General features: G+C 42.7%; 1 protein-coding gene and 1 long non-coding RNA gene across 3 annotated transcripts in view; both read left to right on the top strand.

Annotated features, from left to right (window-relative positions):
• The first annotated feature begins 1,968 nt into the window (after positions 1-1,968).
• On the top strand, positions 1,969-8,581 carry LOC147601978 (uncharacterized). The gene is made up of 5 exons (XR_015257551.1): positions 1,969-2,252; positions 3,662-3,766; positions 4,144-4,207; positions 4,640-4,758; positions 8,182-8,581. It is a non-coding gene; the product is annotated as an uncharacterized LOC147601978 (long non-coding RNA).
• A 4,186-nt stretch (positions 8,582-12,767) lies between these two features.
• LAMB4 (laminin subunit beta 4) overlaps positions 12,768-13,640 on the top strand; it is a 42,278-nt gene continuing 41,405 nt past the window's right edge. For both annotated transcript variants that reach the window (XM_086739960.1, XM_086739959.1), the window contains exon 1: positions 12,768-12,801. In XM_086739960.1, the coding sequence (XP_086596086.1) occupies positions 12,768-12,801 (34 nt within the window). The remainder of the gene's footprint in view (positions 12,802-13,640) is intronic.

Raw genomic sequence — 13,640 nt, 5'->3', positions numbered from 1 at the left:
ATCATTTTGGCAATTATAATAACAAATGGATCAGAGAGTCAAAAAGAAAAAGGGAGTGGGAGAATCATACTACAAGAGATCAATAACCAGGCCAAAAATATGTTTATCTGTACATTTGTTCCCTCATCTCAGAAACAGCAGACAGCTTCAGCTATAGCACTTAAAGCTGTTATATTGACATGTCAGTGGTCGTAGGGTATATAATTCAGCAGGGATTTTGCTGGCTAAGCCCTATTTTCCCTTGAAATTCTCTCAGCACTGAGGGCTGGAAAGAGCAACCAATAGATCTGGTTATTAGCTGTTCATCAGAGATGCTCAACAGATGTTCTCACAGGCGATGAACTAAAGCAATCCAATCTGCTCCCAGACAAAGACAGTTTTGGTATTAGTGCTCAACACTGCATTGAGATGCCTCTTACAGAGGAGAAGTGGCATGGGACAAAACTGCTTGCAGCTTTGCACCATTATAGCCATATTTTTAACTACAGATGTCTATAGAATTTTGAGGGAAAGTAAACATTTTTCAGAACTGAAGAAAAATTGAGAAAATTATGTAGTAATAACACTTTGCATTATACCAATCCTGTATATTCAACTGTGCTGTGCTAAAGCAATGTGACAGCCATCATTGCATCTACCAAATACCAGACTATTCCAATTCAAACTGTGCCCCTTTCCTTATGCACTTGCACACTTGTTTTCTGTTCTCCTGATCACACCTCCGTGATGGCAGCCTATGAGCACCTGCCAGATTACCATCCAGAGCTTGAAGGGAGCAGGAAAGGAGGAAGAAATCCAGTTGTCAACTGCAAGCCATGCAGGCGAGCCAAGGGCCAGCCCCTCAGCTGCTGCTTCACTACGGTATTTAACAAGATCCCAAAGCACCCTGAGACCTAAGTGCAGTCATCTACGTAAAAATACAACTGCCTTGCCAAAAAACCCAGCACTTCTTAACACTGGTGATTTATGAAGTCCCTTGATGTGCGCAGAGGGGAAACCACACAAGATAATGTCTCATACCCGTGCAGTTTTGCAAACCACAAATGAAGGACAGGAAAAAAAAAAAACATGAATATTAGGCTATGAAGCACATTGATAGCAAGACTAACAGAGATGATGGTAGACCAAACAGGAGGATGAAATGTAAACATGCACAAATTCCCACCTGCGCTTCAAGACACTTCAGCGTTAACGTGCTCGAAACCGTACACAAGATACATAAGGCAGAATTAAAAGCCTGGCTAAAGCATTTCGAGACTAAACCCAAACCCCCATCGCTTGCTGCTGCACAGGTGGTTCACGACGGCTGAAAAGGCGCCTTGAGTTAAGGAGAAAGGGCGAGAGAAGCGGGCCGGGTAGCAGCAGTGAGGGGACCAGCCGCCCCCGGCCGGGAGAGCCCGGAGGCGGCGGAGAGCGGACGAGGCCAGGCAGGGGCTGGGGGTAGAAAGCAGCCGCTTTACCGGAACGTGGAGGCATCCAGGTGGCATTTAGGAAGGAGAAGGAGGAGTAAGTGCAGGTGCACTAGAGCAAATATGGAGATGAGGGGGTGGGAGTGGCTGAAAAGGGGGTGGAGGGGAAGAAAATCAGTCCTGGGGGGGTGAGTGGTGAGGGGTAGCAGTGAGGGAGAGTGGGTCTGGAACACTCGGTCCCGCAGCAGCCGTCGAGCGACGTGGAGAGGGGACGGCGGCGGGGGGGTCCCCGCGGCCAATGGGGAGGAGCCACGCTCGCAGGAACCGGCGCGATGGGGCGCCCGGTTGGGGCCTTCGCCGGTCGCTGCGGGGAGCTGGGCGCGGCCGTCCCCGACCCCTGCCCCGCAGCCGCGCAGCCGGTCGTCCCGTGCCGCGGTCCCGCTCAGGGAGGTGCTGCGTCAACCGCGGGCCCTCTCAGAGCGGGGCCCTGAGGGCTGCCGGCCGCTCCCGCCGCTTTACCTTAGGAGCGGCCGCGTCTGGCGCCTGCCCCTGAGGCGGCGGAGCCGTTTCATCGCAGGAGGATTTCGGCCTTTATACGTCCTCCGCTTTAGCGAATGCTTCAGGCGGGTTTGTGCGGTCACAGGTTGCCCCGCGCCGGGCGGCCCGCTGGAGGCGCAGGGCTGGCGAGGCCGGCCGGGCCCGCGGGCCGCGTGAGGCGGGCGGCAGCCAGGGAGCGGGAACCCGCCCCCCGCCCCAAACCTGGGTGGCGTTACCCTCCCGCGTCAGCGGCAGTTGCGATCGCACCGCGGTGCGGTAATCCAGGTGGCTGTCGTCGTTCTGGTGGTGTTTATTTACGGTCTTCCGTTTTCTTGGTATGTCTGTGGCTGGCTTAGATAAAAACGAGGTGGCAATGAAAGGAGGCCTTGGTCTCTAGTCTTCTACATATTTTTTCCAACTCAGTCCCCCTTCTGCTCTTCTGAGGGACCCTTTTTTAAATGATCTTCATGAAATTTTATTTTCATTGGGTTTTGCAGAGCAAAACAGTCTGGTTCACTGAAAGGAGAAATACGTTAAAGGTGCTTAGGCTATCTGAAACAATCCTGTTTGCCAGGAATTCGTCGTGTAAATAGGACAACTCTGTTCTGTGGAATCACCGCTGTTCTAATGCGTAATCCAAAATTGTTTACCACTACAAATCTTTTTTTTTTTTAAGATAAATTAATCCTAATTCATCTTTTAAATATTTCTGTGACTCAGCTAACATTTAAAATGTAATTTATAGAGCTTCTTCATGAGGCTTATACTTCACTCACAGGGAAGCTGAGATAAGTACTGTACTCAAGTGAAGTACTGTGAAAGCTGCGGTTAAAAATTATACAGTGTAATCTTTTTTTTTTTTCCTTTTTCCAAGAATTTAGATTATTTGGTGTAGACAGATAACTGATTCAAAGTTGTGTCTTTCATTCAGCAGAGATTTGCTATATGTTGTTGATAGATTGTATGGTGTGTGGAGGGAGGAAGGGAATGTCAGTCACTGAGCTGGATTCTTGTCTAGATTACAGATGTCAAGCTAGTAATAAATCCTGATCCATCACCGCTTGGCTATTTTTAGTAATTAGATCGTGATTACAAAGCAGAAATATTTTTATAATTGATTAAGTTACATAAAAACACTAATCCTTTAGCATAATGGCGTCTTGAATTGTCTAAACAGTCAGCACAAGGCCAGCAACTATCAGGAGACAAAGACACAGTAGTGTACGTTGTGACCTTCAGTATTTCTTTGGTTTTAATGTTCTGTTTTCCATTCTTTGGAACGAGGATTTTTAAAAAAAAAAAAAAAACACATGACCACTAATAAACAGCTTTCTCAAAGTTTCTTTGAAGTTGTATTCACAAATAATCATAATTTTTTACTCCTTTGCTACAAGTTTGCTGTGTTCCAGCACAAAGCTTAGTCTTGAAAAGTATCACTGGTCTTAAAAACCTGGATGATAGGAAGGATTTGGGCTTCTGCAGGGCTACCTTGTTGAGAACAGTGTTAGCTGGCATAGTGGAGGGTATGAATGGTTTGCCCTTGATAGAGGAAAAAGCATTGCTGTTTATTAATTGCTTAAAAGACACTACAGTTTTTTTCAGGGTTCAGGAAAGGTCAAGATAAGCCCTATGTGAGCTGATGTTGATACTAGGATATTTGCAAATAATAACAAGTTTGACATAGCCTTACTAGTATTTTATCAAATTTTTTCAAGTTGTTGTGACCCTTCTGCTGTTACAAATATACTGGTAGCATGCGTGCAAGTTGATGCTTAGTCAACAGAACAAGGTTCCCCAAACTTATTGTGAAATCTATGTAGGTAAGTATGCACATTTAATTGTTTGGGCTCTATAAGAAGTAAATCTTTAGAGTTTTCTTGACAATTATTCCCTTGATGTTCTGCCAGGCCAAACAGGTTGTAAGAAAATCTTGGTAAATTGCTAGAAAGGTTTTGCTTTATAATAATATTGTTTTGATTTTAATAATAAAGAACATTAACTCTGTGTTTTGGTGTTGTGTGGTTGTGGTTTGGTTTTTTTTTTTTTTTTTTTTTTATTTGACCATGCCTGTTGCTTTCTGTAACAATTTGAACATGATTGGTGAGAGCTGAACATTAGCAAAAATAACAACTGTTAATGAAGCTTTATCTACTCTAAGTGTAATCTGGCAGTCACCAGGGTTTCAGTTTATTTTCAGGACACTTCTGCAAGGCAATCTGAAGGGGTCAGGATGCTCCTATGTGAGCACCTCAAAATGCCCGGTAAGTCCAATGCATCCCCACTTCTTAAACAGACATTACACTTCTGCACAGACCCTGTAGCCCTGGAGACCCTGTAGCCGTGCCTGTGAATAGCCCTGGGTTTTTTCAGCCTCTGTTCCTGCATAACGATACTTTTTTTCCAAACTCCTAGGACACAGAACTTTCTTCATGTCCACCTGTCTAAGCCACAACTTCCAGCAACAACTGCCAACATCTTCTCTAATTCCCTGCCCCGCTCTCTCCGCATCTTCCTTGCCCAGTCTATGTCCCTGCCAGTACCGGTGGACCTTCTCAAAACATTAAATCTTTTCCCTGCCAGGGTACCTGAATCAGCTGCTTCTCTTTTCTCTCCCACCCTCTCAGTCCCTGACTTCAAACTGCCCCAGGCTTCCCCAAAGCTCTGATCCTTTTCTACCCTCTTTTCTGTTGCAGGCTGCTGACCCTTCAAGATACAGCAGAGACTCTCAAGTGCCGTCTGGTTCAGTGCTCATAGACACCTACTTCCTTGACTCCACTGTCAGGAGCTCGGGATAATGGTCACAAATTATCTGGTGAGAAAGGATGGGCAACAAGTGAGCAAACCAATTCCTGTTGAAATGCGCTTCACACAGATGGTCAGCAAGGCAAAGATCTCTTCCTGCCTTCTGCTGGAAAGGAATTGCCTCAATAATAGTGTTTGAAAGCGAGAGGTGTTTTCTTCTCCAGGTTTGCTGCTGGCATTTTCTGTGCTTGGCTGGGTTTCCATCGTACCAGCTGCTCCTGCCTGGTGGTGTCAACACTTCCTTTCCGTATGAGAAGGGGAGATCAGCAACATGAAGGGAGACATTAATTTTTCTACTTTCTCCCATCTGGTGTCATTAAGTACTTGAGAGAAAGATAAAGCAGAGGTTATATATTTTCAATCCTTGGCAAATTATATAAATCTATGCACCAGTTCCCAACTTGCTAGCATGCGGTGTTATTGCTGTGCTACTCTTACGTTTGTTATGTCGTTAGGGTCCATGACAAAATCTAATCATTCCCCTTACCCCCTCACTTATTTTATGCATGGCTTATGTGTGATGCTCCCTGTGTTTGTACAGATTCTAGATGTTCCAGGATAGACACGGGTAAAACTAAACAGCTGATAGCCAGCCATTATTCTGTCATACTTTTAGGTAATTAACTTGTGTATGTTGATAGATTTAAATACTTCCCATAAGCTTTTGTGTTAAATTTCTTTTGGGATCGAAAATGGAGAATCTCAAAAATGTCAGTTTAGCTGTTTATATTGCCAAGTTTAGGGAAAAGAAGGTGTGTGTAGCTGTTGAGGCTTTTGGCTGAGCTCTGGTTCGTCTAATGCCTGTCTGCTCTGTGCTTGCCGTCTTCTGCAACCAGGGACATCGTAGGTGACCACAGGAGAGGGGCCGTGTGAGAGTGCTGTTGTCGTGCAGAGCCAGACACCATGTGTATCGCAGGTATTGGTGACTACAGGTGAAAACATCAAATTTCCCAGTTATTTCACCATGCAAATCTTTCTATTTCTGCAGCTTCCTTAAGCTTTATTTGTTTCAGTCTAAACATGCTTTTTCAGATTTCTAGTGATTTTGTGCTGCTTTTGTTTTCCAGTTATATGAGAAAGAAACCATTTCTTCCAGCTAACAAAGTAATGAGAAACAAAAGTTATTTTCAGTCCATTTCACTTTTACTAACCAAAATGAACTAAATGAACCAAAATTATTTTATTCTAGGCCAATCTAGAACATAATATTTGAATTTGCTGTTCTTCTAAAAAATAAGAGTAACCTATGAGGGCAGACTTCTTTAATTTCACAGACCAGCAATTTCGATGCTCCCCAGGGTGGTGGAAGAGCTGGTTTTACTTTATGCTTCTGACCAGAGCCATGGGAGCTCTCTAAACACTGGGTTTTGGTGGCTCTGCAGTGGATGCTCTTGCTGCTGCTGCAGCCAGCCTTGTCTTCCATTGGACACATTTTTCTCTCCACCGTTTTCCCTCCTCAAACTGAAGTTGTCATCCTTCTGTCTGTCAGGTTCTCCTCCTGATGGTCTCAATTTCCTACGTTTTTTGGGGAGCTTGTGGAATTGATTATTTTCTCTTTATTTGTACTTTAAATTGTGGTATCCTGGGTTCTGATTTTTGTTTATTCCCCACAAAAAATATCCCAAACATACACCTTAGCTCCCAAACAGACTATGAGGTGGAAGGTTTCTGTATTGGTAACAAAACATTTCTAAGCCAGTAGGCCACAAAGGTTCCTCAGGGACCTGAGAGATTTTCTGATCTCTGGATAATTTCTAAACATCAATTTAACCTTTGCAGAAGAATTTAGTTTAACCTAGAGAAAAGTACTTAGGATAATTTAGGCTGATAGATATGGAAAATCTAAGAATAGGGATTTGAAACAGAACATTGCCACAAATATGGGTGAATAAAAATAGGACAATCTTTTCTTAGCACTTTCAATGATACAGAGGCCATTAGCAGAATAAGAGCACTGTTATGCCCTGTTAAGAGATACTGTGGTGGAAAAAGCTTTCCACTGAAAAACTTCATTATTTTATATTGCAGGGTAGTGGCTGTCATGAAAAATTTGCTGTCATCCTAGCTCTGCGTGTATTGTCCTCATACAAATTGTACTTTAAAGCTCTGATAGAATTTTAATCTCTCGTTTACTAAGGGGTTTCTTTGGTCTTTTATATGTTCACCAAAATGTAGCTTGATATTTTAAAACAAAGTATGATTGACTCTTTAAAACCATATAGGTAAATCTAATTCAACAACTGCTCGTCACACTGCTAGAGTCAATTTGTTGGCAGAGCTGGAAGAACTGTACCCTCTAGCTTGTGTTGTGTGTACTTTGCAGTTTTTGTTTTCTTGAAGAAAGTAATTGAACAAATGTCTTTCCAAAAAAATCTTTGGTCAAATTTTCTTTAAAAATAGCCATTTTTTTTGACTAATGTGAAGCACCTTGGCTTGAACGTCTGAAAGCATGCCATAGCTATCCTAACAATGTACAAAACAAAAAGCAGGGCCATGTCTCAAGCCCTGAGGAGCCATGATTACTGATACAAGGAGAGAGAGACTATTCACCAGGACTGTGGCAGGGAGACAGGCCCCTTTGGGAGGGTGTCCAGAGCACCTACGAGTTCAGCTTCACCATATGGCTGTGCTGATCTAACAGTTCTCCGCTGCTGGTACTTTAGCTTCAGCCTTTGTCCACATCCCTGGCATCAATACTGCTGTGCCTCTGATCCTGTGCAGTGTGTCACCAGTGAGTGTAGACCTGTGGCATCTGGACATAGCGGCCAGAGATGGGTACTGATAACAGAGTTTGTCAGTACCCCCAGGGTGAAGGTGAAGCAGGCTTGAGGTTCATCCAGGAGGTCTGTTTGGGAAGGAAGAAGAGTGAGAGGGGCCAGAGGCAGCCCTGGAGACCAGGCTGCAACACCTTGTGGAGGTTGGAAAAGCTCTTCTGCTTCCTTTTCCTCATATGTGTCTTCAGGTGTTTCTTCCTGAGCATATTCCTTTTCTTATTTTTTTTTCTTTCTGGTCCCCTCTGCTGTGTTTCCATGCATAGTAATCCATTTTTTTTCTGTTGAATTTAGGGAGAATAATTATTTCTCATTAATAGGCCAGTAAAGCAATTAAAAGTGAAAAATTTTAAGCACTTTTATTTATTGATGTGAGAGTTCCTGGAAACAGCCTTGTCCAGCTGTACTGCATGCACTCACCAATTATGAGTAAACTAACACGAGTTTGCAACAAGGTAGGTGCCAGGCTTCTCATCCTACCAGTTAGTTACGCTGCCAACGTAGAAGTGTTAGGACCATAGAAAATAACATGAAAAATTTTATCTTGAATAGCACTTTGAAAATCACACTGATATTTTAAAACAATCAAACAATTTTAAAAACAATCATCACTCTGATATTTTAAAATAATTCATCATCTTCTCTTTCTTTTTTCTCTTTAGCGTTGATTACAACAACCAGCAATGCTGTGCCTGCCAGGGAGATAACACTCAAGTTGCAACTGGATTTCTTGTTTGTGGTGAAAAAACCAAAGACTTCAAACACCTCTCTTGCACACAAAAGGTGAAGGACACCATGGGGTGCTGTGACTGTTATAAAACGAAGAAGCTTCTCATAAGCAATATATAGACTTTGCATCCTTTTGAAATGTGGAAAAGCTCTTTTAAACAATTACTAAATACAATTTTTAAAGTAGCTGTTTGCTGCAGGATACAAGATATAGAGGGTCAGCCAGCTGGTGGGAAGTGGAGACAAGGAGGCTAGGGAACAGAGTGGCCTCTGTCTCTCCCTGCCCCTGAGCTCCACGGCGTATTCTTCTGCTGTCCTTAGCTGTCTGCTGGTCAGATCTGTCAAATAAAATACTGACCTTATTTTATTGTAAGTGTAGACTTCATTCTGGTTTTATTATTCATTGCTACATTCTTCAAATGTGTAAAAAACAAAAAAAAATGCAGTCTTTGCTTTTGACAAATTACACTTTAAGCATAAGGTGTGCTTGAAGAAACGAGAGCAGAAATGAAAGAAGAGAGAGGCAAATGTAGAAAGATGGGTTTGCTTTTCAGACCATTAGATTTCATTTACAATTTTGGCCAGTTCTTTATGGATGGGATTAATTTTGGTATGCTTTAGTTTCTTAAAATACAGGCATGTCTCCTAAGGGAGGGAACTAGGCTGCCGATAAACAAAGGAAAGCAGCAGATGCCTCTGAAGGGGGATTTACGCCTTTAAAGTAAGTATCTAAAGAAGGTGGTGGGATGGAACCTGTAGGGATCCCTGTCTTTCTCTGTTTACTCTAAAGGAAGCCTAGGAGATTTGTTTATATTAAATACTTACTTTTCACATGGCAAGTATAATCCCAAGCTCAAATAATTTTATTTTTTATTGAAACTTTAAAGGAAACCATAATTATGTTTTATTTTTCTGATGTTTTTCACATTTTCATTACAGGAGAAAAAAATCCATATACCCAAAGAGACATTTTAATTCAGAATGGCCATCGGAGGAAAATGTGTATCTGTATGGGCTGGTGCCAGCTGCCCATCAGCTGGCATCCCAGTGCCAGGCTCTGAAGCATGGCTCTGCCTCTGCTCCGTCTCTTTTCCCTCACTGCTGGTTGGTGTCTGTGAAGCAAATATACACTGGAGCGCTGGCAATTCCTGTCCTTTGTGTGTATTGCAGATATGTCTAAGAAATGACAACTGTAGGACCTGTGATGACTTGAAAAATCACACACCAATGCCATCTGCCCTCCAGCCAGCATGGGATGAGTGATGCGTTATAAATCCAGATCCTTTACCAGTGGAGAGATTAAAGAAGCAAGAAAGAAGTTTCTTAATCCCTGCCTCAAGCAGTTTCAAACCTCCTTGCCTGGGGTCCTACATAAATCAAAAGATAGGACTGGCTATATTCTGCAAATAAATCTTCCTTGATATTTACTTCTCACATAACTTCTTTGTAACAAAATCTGAATTTCCTAGCAAATATGCTAATAAAATGTCAACCATTCTGTAATTTAGTAGCATGATAATAATAATAATACTTTCTTCAGTTATATGTCACTCTTTCCGAGAGCACTTGACATACTGCTTACATAAAAAGTAAGATCAATATCTTACTAAGATCACTTAGTCTTTTATTTTTTAATATTGAAGTCCACTAAATATAAACCATCTGTACAATATTTAATCATGCATGAATACAAACCAAGTGCAGATTAAATTAGCCTGAAAAAAAAGTCTCCACAAGTAATTTCCACATGCACTTGGGGAAAATAATTTCCAAAAATGTAAGTATATGAATTATTTCTGATAGAGTGAAAAGTTGTAGTAATGGCAGAGGACACTTAGTACTAAGCATTGCAATGAGATTAAAGAACATGTTTTGGTTTGTGATTTTTTTTTTCTCTGAAATAATAGGAACTACCAAAAGAAATGCAGTAAATCGTTTATAAAATACATATTTTGCCCATTTAGAAAACCTTCCATTTGAGGATGTGATGATACTTTACAGACAATCACAATTTAAGCCTTACAAACAATCAGAACAGAACTGTTAAGGTATGATAACTGAAAATGTGTATCCAAGACAGCCTGCAATTCTGAAAACTGGAATCAAAGCACCACAGTTTCTAACAAAGACATCAAAAGCCAGTAGCCAGTTCTGTATGTGAGCTGATGAACATCATTTCGAAGCTGCTCCATCACCAGGTTTCCTGTGACTGCCGCTGTATCCTGCACACCACCCTGCCCCATGCTTATTGCTGTGGGCAGTTACAGGCAAAGCCTGTGCAGAAATGCAAAGCTGTGACTCAGGCTGCCATGTTGTCTTTAGCTTTAAATTGAGAAAAAAAAAAAAAAAAATCTAGTGCTCATGGCAGAGATCCAGATCTTGAGCTAATTTGAAGCTGGCTCAATACATCCACACGGGCTGCAATCACAGCTTTCAGGTAGGCATGTTTATGGTCACTTCAAAACCCAAAATCACCCCTCCCAGACTGTTTGCACCGCTACTGTGAGATCCTTTCTAGCCCATATTCAGATAAACCAGTGCCACTAGACTGCTGATGTTAAACAGCTGTAAAGACTTTTAATGTTCAGTTGCAAACTGGACCAGTTGAGCGGTTGTTTAATTAAACAACAATTAAAGAGCTGTTTGCCAGCACTTTAAGAACCCCAGCCTTCTCTTTGCAGTTGTATGAACTTTTTCTGCCATAAACTTAACCTGTCACAGTTTTCTTTCGCAGCACATATTTGCTAATGCCAGAAGCCCCGGCGGGAAGAGTTCACAAATCAACCCCTTTGGCAGGTTGCAGGCTGGGTCTCATTCTCATCCCCACCTCGGTGCCTCGGGGGACGCGCTGTCTTCTCCAGCTGAAGCGCACAGGTCTGCCTTTGCTTGCTTCCCTCAGTCGGCTGTGCTCGTTTCCAGCTGAAACACTTGGCTGCCTGAAACCCAGGTAAGACCTCTTCAGTATTTAATTTTCCTGCTACACATGGAACTAAAATATGTTGGGGTTTTGCTGGTCCTTGTTTGTCTGTTAAAGTGACTCATGTTTAAAGAGTATCACTGGTATTGAACGTCACAGCGTTAGACAGGGTGAGGATGGGGACATATGACTTTGAAGATTACTCTTACCATGGATATCTGTATTTTACTGCAGTGCTGTCGCAGCTTATGTCACCTCTGAGTCTGTCCATCATTCTGACAGAGTATAAAATTTAAAGTCCAACTCAGTGGGAAAATGTTTGCTCAGTTTTGCCTCGGATACCGACTCTGCTGCCAGCTCTCTCTGTAGCTGGAGAGCCAAGTGCAGGTGTGCAGATGCTCACTGGCATGGATGCTCACTGGCATTGTCTCCCCATCATGCGCCACGCTCTCTGCGGTCATGGCAGGTGAGAGGAGCTGAAGCAGCACAAAAGGCTGGTGACCCTTGATAACTTTCCCTACCTGTGGTTGCTAAAATAGCCATGTAGATATTGGCTGTTGTGTCATGTGCTGTATGGAGCTGCATGAACCAAGCCTATGTGGAGCCTGTAACATCTGAAATACCTTGAAAGCCTTTTCTTTGTTCCCTCTACTCTGGAGGGGGTTCTTTCATCTTAGCTCATTCAGCACCGCCATGGTTGCATGAAAGTGAGGAACAAGAACGGAGCTGGGAAGTGACACTTTAATCATGCTCACATGAGGATGCCCCAGCAGCTGGAGCTGCATCAGGGCACACTGGCCCTGCTGGTGCCTCCAGATGGAGAAAGAGGTGGAAGGTGCAAAGATGGGGTCAGGATGCAGTTCGGGAGCTCTACTTGGTGGCAGGATGCTGGGTTGTCTTTTATAGCCATGGCTGCCTTCTGTTTTTCCAACAGAGGTTTTGTGTTGGCAAATCTTATTTTCCTCCAGGTAGGAAGGGTGTGAAGTAAATGCCACAATGAACCTCCCTGGGGTTCACGCTGAGGTTCCCCTGTACGAGTCTTTTGCATTGATACTGACATTACCTGTTTTTCCCCACCACGCTTAAAGATGCAGTTATAAACTTGTCTCTGCCAAAATTCATAGACCCTGACTTCAGGCATTTCTCAGTGGCATCTTCAATAGGACCTCGGTCTTTGTTTGAAGTCGATGCAAGAAACATGAGCCTCCAGAGAAGGGGTTAGATCTCTGCAAACAGCCCTGCTGAATTTAATTAAGACTAAATAGCTTATATTCAAATACTACTATATTTTTCCTGGTAGCATTTTGTTTTTACTTTAAGTGTGAATATGTTTTTATAATCTTCTCTGGAAGCCCTTGTGAGGTGTCCCTCTGCTTTCATCCCAATTTCAGTGTTGAAAATTTTCAGGAGAAATTATTGCTAAATCAAAATCAAAGCCAGGGTTTCCTTTTAACTTTTCCATTTTTATTATGGCTCTGTCACTTCACTGAACACTGGCTCTGGATAAGCCTACACGCAAGGGGTGCTTTGGTGAGGGAGAGCACCGGGTGACCCACCAGTTCTTCTCTTGCAGCTTTACCAGTTTGAGTTTCACAGGGAGGCATGAGGCTGGGGCTGGCCATCCTGTTACACCTTGGTAAGTACAGATGTTGCAGTTATTCAGGCCAATTTTGAAATATTACCATGTGATTTACATATCTCCCCAAGATTTTGTTAGAGTGCTTCTTTTATGTACGCTATCAAAATACACATGACAGTGAGTCCTTATTCCCCGCTCTCCTGCCTAGGAGTATGAGTGATATGAAACTTCTAAATACAAAAAAAAAAGTCCAGTTGAGTAATTGAGTAACTGTTTGAGTCTGAATCATGTCCTGAAAGGGGTAGTCATGTACTGACAGCTAATATTGTGGATCTGGATAAATAAAGAAGGACAGGCTAACCAAACATTTGCATGGCTCTTTACCTAAAGGGTCAAGCTGCACTCATCGTCTGAAGTCTACCCTGAGCCGTAGACAGAAACCTGGCTGTAAAATACTGTGTATTTACTGCTGTAATTACATGACTGCTTCTGGTGTTCTGTGGGATCTTCATGTATTGATTGTATTTTTTTTAACTGCGCTTTTTATAACAAGTTGAGCCAGGTAAAGCTGAACAGATAAAGCCTCCAAGGTACCCATTCCTGTTCAGGGTTTCAGGACAGAACTTGTTTAAAAGGACAAGCCCTGTAAGGAAAGTCTTAACATGATGGGGAAAACATTTACAGTTGTTTCAGGTAAAATAAGCCAAAAGATCCTGCAATTATTTAGAGAATTCGGAATTATTCTGTTTAATTATTAATGACTGTTCCATGGGGTCTGAATGGAGACTCTGGGACCAGACCAGGAGGTTCATTGCAAGTTATCAGAAAATCTGAGGGACCCCTGATGTCAATCCTGGTCTCAGTTCCACATTAGCACTTGGAAATCAGCAGAAATC

Source organism: Chlamydotis macqueenii, chromosome 1, assembly GCF_036417535.1.
Source record: "Chlamydotis macqueenii isolate bChlMac1 chromosome 1, bChlMac1.mat, whole genome shotgun sequence".
Lineage (NCBI taxonomy): Eukaryota > Metazoa > Chordata > Aves > Otidiformes > Otididae > Chlamydotis > Chlamydotis macqueenii.
The sequence above is the reverse complement of the archived record's forward strand: the minus strand, read 5'-3'. Positions and strand labels throughout refer to the sequence as shown.